The sequence below is a fragment of the Pygoscelis adeliae genome, unplaced genomic scaffold (genome assembly GCF_000699105.1).
Source record: "Pygoscelis adeliae isolate BGI_AS28 unplaced genomic scaffold, ASM69910v1 Scaffold294, whole genome shotgun sequence".
Classification (NCBI taxonomy): Eukaryota; Metazoa; Chordata; class Aves; order Sphenisciformes; family Spheniscidae; genus Pygoscelis; species Pygoscelis adeliae.
The window spans coordinates 975,228-979,599 of NW_008824722.1; the positions used below are offsets into that span (position 1 = coordinate 975,228).

Consider the following 4,372-nt stretch of genomic DNA (forward strand, 5'->3'; position numbering starts at 1 on the left):
GCTATCGCCGCCCCCGGCCGCTCGCCGGGTTCAGACCGGGCTGCAGCTGCCGGCGGTTTGCTCGGTGGCAGGCACGGCCTAGGAGGGACCAGCCGGGCTACACCGGCTGCCCGCCTTCCCTTAGAATTAAAAAAAGTCAATCAAATATTGACAATTAAGACAGATAACTGAAAACGCTGGACTCGATGTTAAGTCGGCTGTAAAAACGTCAGCGTGGGGAAAGGGGTCATCTGCAAAAATAAATCAACCCCTTTTACACGCCCACCCCCAAAAATGAGATAAAAAAAGCAGAAGGAAGGGCTTGGGGAGGGGGGCTCTTTTCTTTAAAAGTGTATTTCTAAATAACATTTGGGGGGAGTCCTTTTTTTTTTTTTTCCTTTTTTGAGGGGGAGGAGCTTGACGTTTTCAACTCTATTCTTTCACTTAAGTGACAGATTTATCCCAGTAAAATTATGTTTCATGCTCAAACTTTGAAGGGAAAGTGGCTACGTAAATGCTGAAAAAATGCAGCGAGACACACTTGATCCCCCAACTGGACTGCGAAGAGGAGAAAGTATTCAGGAAATGTTAAAAAAGGTGAAAGTAAGAAGCGTTTTAATAGTTCTTCCAGACATGGGGGCCTCCCTAGAGATTCATATAGAACAATCCTGAACCTCTATTTTAACATTTACAGACTTGCAACTCTTTTAAAACTTTACATCTGAAAAACTGCTTGTTCTCTTTCTGGTTTAGATCAGTCTTCATTTTCCTCCTTAGCTCTTCAAATGCTTAACCTTTTTTTATTACATTTTAATAGAGTTTTTCAAGCCACCACCAGTCCCCTCCTTCTGGCCTTATTTAAACCTGGTCGTTTAAATAACGCCTTTTAAAATCCAGGCATTATAGGAGTAAAACAAGATGGCATTTTTTTATTCTTTTGCTTGGGAAATTGGCTAATGCCCTTTCAAGCCAGAGCTGCTCTAGGGTGGGAATAATTCATTTGGAAGATTAATGCTGGATGTATGGAATACCATATAGATGGAATCTGTGCTTCGCTTGAACTGCTAAAGTCCAGCGTGAAATTTTCAGCCGAAGCAAAAGGAAGAAAGGAAAAAAAACCACCAAAAAAACCCCACACAACAACAAACCAGAAGGGGAAGGAAGAAAAGTGTTTCCACTAATCTCCCCAAGCAAGAAAGGGAAATTGCAGCTAATACCAAAGAAAAACAGTTGCGATTCCTACGTACAACACGCATGAGTACAGGCAGTTCCCTGATCCGGGTGCAGGATCAGGCCTCCCGCCGCTGGCCCCGCGGCAGTGCCGGGGCGCGCTGGCCCCGCTGACCCCTGCGCGGCGTTTGACCGTCCCAATGTGTCATTAGTGCATGCGATCAAACTGTTTGGGCTTCGGGTGTCTCCAGCGGAGGGATCGGTCCCCTGCCCCGGGGGGGGCAGAGATTTTGGGGAGAGGGTGCCAGGGCCCCCCCTGGTAGAGAGGCCACGGCATAGCGCAGGCTCTCGCGCTCGCAGAGTCCCCCCTGCTTTGTCTCTGGAGACGCCGCAGCATCTTTGCCCGCAGTCAACTGCCTCGCTGACCCTCCACTCAGGATTTGTTTTGAGAAGGGTGGGATGGGGGGTACATTGGGAAAACACCACTTCGGACAGTTCTAGTTTAGGGAAGGCTTCCAAAGCAGCCATTTCCCCCCCTCTCCTCCCCCTTTTCAACTTTCCTTTCTATTTCTTTTCCAAAAGGAAGTCTCAGAGACACCCAGCCCTGTAAAGAGCTGGGCTGAAATGATTGGTGCTGCTCAGCACGCCGCAGCCCCGAGCCCTCCGAGTCAGGTGCAAACCAAGAGTGAAAAAGAAAGGAGCAGAGCCCATCCTGCAAGCACCGATCCCCTCCCTCGGCACGGGGAACCTGCCCTCACCTTGAATCACACAGCCGCTGATCGCTGACCCCTATGTTCTCCCTTTACAAGCCCCCGCAAGCCGAACGATTTTAATGATTTCTGGCTAACAAACAGGACGGAAATCATCAATCGCCGCACTGGGCTGCGAACACCTCCCCGGCTTCCCCCCCCCGCCTGCCCCCATCGCACGTCCTTACCGTGCACATCCCCATCCTCTGCCATCGCATTGATTTTCTTGTTGTCCAAGATCTGCACATGTTTCCCGCTGGTCCGGCTGTACAGCTGGTAGGTACGGACGAGCCGCCGGCTGAGCTGATCCGTCACCAGGCTCTGCTCCCTCACATGCTGTGTAAAATTAGGTGGGGACTGAACAGTTACCTTTAGGAAATTAAAAAATATACGACACACCATTATAATCTCTACTCCTCAGAGGGGCGAATGGGCTGAGCCGAGATCACCGGCCTCCAGCTGGGCTTTACGGGGAGGCACAGAGCCGGGACCGCAGTGGTACCTCCTGCGCCAGCAAAGCCTCCGCGGGAGAAGGAGCTTTAAGCGCCGGGACACAGCAACCAGAGCCCTTTACAGAGCCATGCCCGCTCCAGACATGCCCTAAGCAGAGAGGTGCAGGTGACTCGGGAGCACGACAGGGCTCGGTGACCCCAGAGGGCCTCCCTGGGACTCGGCAGGTCCCAGCTGGCACTGGGGTACCTGAGATGGGCATCGAGTCTGGGCGCCGGATGGGGTCTGGGGAGGGGATCATGCAGGATGGCATTGGGTTGCCCCCTGAGGGGCTGACACATTCATCCCACACCTCTCTCACCTCTGCAGGAGCATAGTGATGCTCCGGCTGCCCTGGACGTGCACCCCAGCCACTGCCCCATCGGTTTCAACAGCTGCCTTTCCTATGGGTCCCAGGCTCTTTATTTGCTCCCAAACGCCCCACTTATTGAGCTCTTTAAATACAGAGTCCCCAGAGAAGGTAGAGCTACGAGGTATGAGAATTATAAGAAAACCGTGCCCCAACCTGGGTATTTAGTGGCATAAAAACCCAAGGATACTAATTCGCTACCTGTGCAAACACATCCCTCACCCGTAGCCAGCTGTCTGGTGCCAGCAGCAGGGTTGTCCCCAGCCCCGGCACACCAAACCCGTTAGCCCCGGAGCCGCAGCTGAGCCTGTCCCCTCCAGATCCGACACCACTGCTCCTGGGCTTTAAATGATTTTTGTGAGCAGCCAAACCTGCTCCCCCCTCAGCCCTGCTCGCGAGCTTGCACAGAAGTCTTTTTTTCCCCCCTCGTCTCAAATCCCTCTTTTAAGTCTGGAAAGTTTCGCTGCTCCCTGACATTTATAAAGATGCATTCTGAGCAAATGTTAGGAGATAGCTCCTTTCAACATCAGAAGGCTGGGACTACCCCCCACCACCCCCACGTCAAATGGGAAGGTTTCCTCCCGTCTTAAACAACAACAGAAAAACCCAATAAAAGCAAAAGCCGCTGCTCTCCCAAAGCTGGCTTTATAGAGATATCTCCCCTTGACAATGTCATCTCTCTCCCTCCACTTCTGCCTGTGCATGTGTGTTTCCTATAGACGGGTTTTGGATAATGCAGCAGGATTCTCTCCCCGGCTCTGATGAGGGTACCATGTGGAGGAGAGGTCATTAGCCATGCTGCTGTTTGGTCTCCATCTCATACTCCAGATATATTACAGCTATGTTTTTATACAACTGCACACTCCCAGCGCTTCATTCCCTTCGCTTTTCAGCTGGAAACCAAATTTTTTTTTTTCTTTTTCCCAAGCTTCCAGGAAAATAAAAAAAAAGTGGCTTAAAGGGCATTTTAAAGAAAGCTTCTGCACCTGTGATCTCAGGGGGAAGGGGGGCTTCACCCCGGTTTGAAGGCGCACCGCTCCCAGCGACGCGTGCCTGCTGGTATGCGGGTGTTGCACAAGCTCTGCCGGGCTGTTTAATCTATTCATGACACTTCTGTCTCTGGCGATACAAACCAGCGATGCTAAAATCTGACAATTTTGATCTGAATCAAAACCTGCACTTTTTAGTAAGGTTTTGGTGGGGTTTCTTTTCCCCTTTTTAATTCCGCTTTACTTTTTGGATGAAGCAGCGTAGGAAAAAAAACGCGGACAAGAGGAAAGGGGGTATCCACAGTGCCATTCAGAGGTGGGGGGGGGACGGGACCTAAAGCTACTTCAAAATAACCCTGCGCAATTCCTTGAAACCCCGGGTGCTCCCTGCCCCGCAGCCCGAGACCTCCGCACCTTATTTTGCAGCCCGGGGGGCTGCCCCCTCGGTCTCGGCTTTTTACAGCCGGGCGACTTTTGTCTCCTGGTTTTAAACTGTTCCTCCTCCCTCCCTCCCTCCCGAGCCCGGGGCTCTCGGCGGCGGCTGCGGGGCACCCCCCATCCCCGAGGGGCGAACAAAGCCGGGCGGCCAAGCGGGCGCTTACCTGGGCTTGCAGGCAGAGGACGAA

The 4,372-nt window shown here is 52.1% G+C and overlaps 1 protein-coding gene across 1 annotated transcript in view; it reads right to left on the minus strand.

Moving 5' to 3' along the window:
* FGF8 (fibroblast growth factor 8 (androgen-induced)) overlaps positions 1-4,372 on the minus strand; it is a 20,577-nt gene that overhangs the window by 3,636 nt on the left and 12,569 nt on the right. Inside the window, exons 3-4 of the mRNA XM_009323286.1 lie at positions 4,349-4,371; positions 2,087-2,234 (exon numbers count right to left, since the gene is read on the minus strand). Coding sequence (XP_009321561.1) covers positions 2,087-2,234; positions 4,349-4,371 — 171 coding nt within the window. The remainder of the gene's footprint in view (positions 1-2,086; positions 2,235-4,348; position 4,372) is intronic.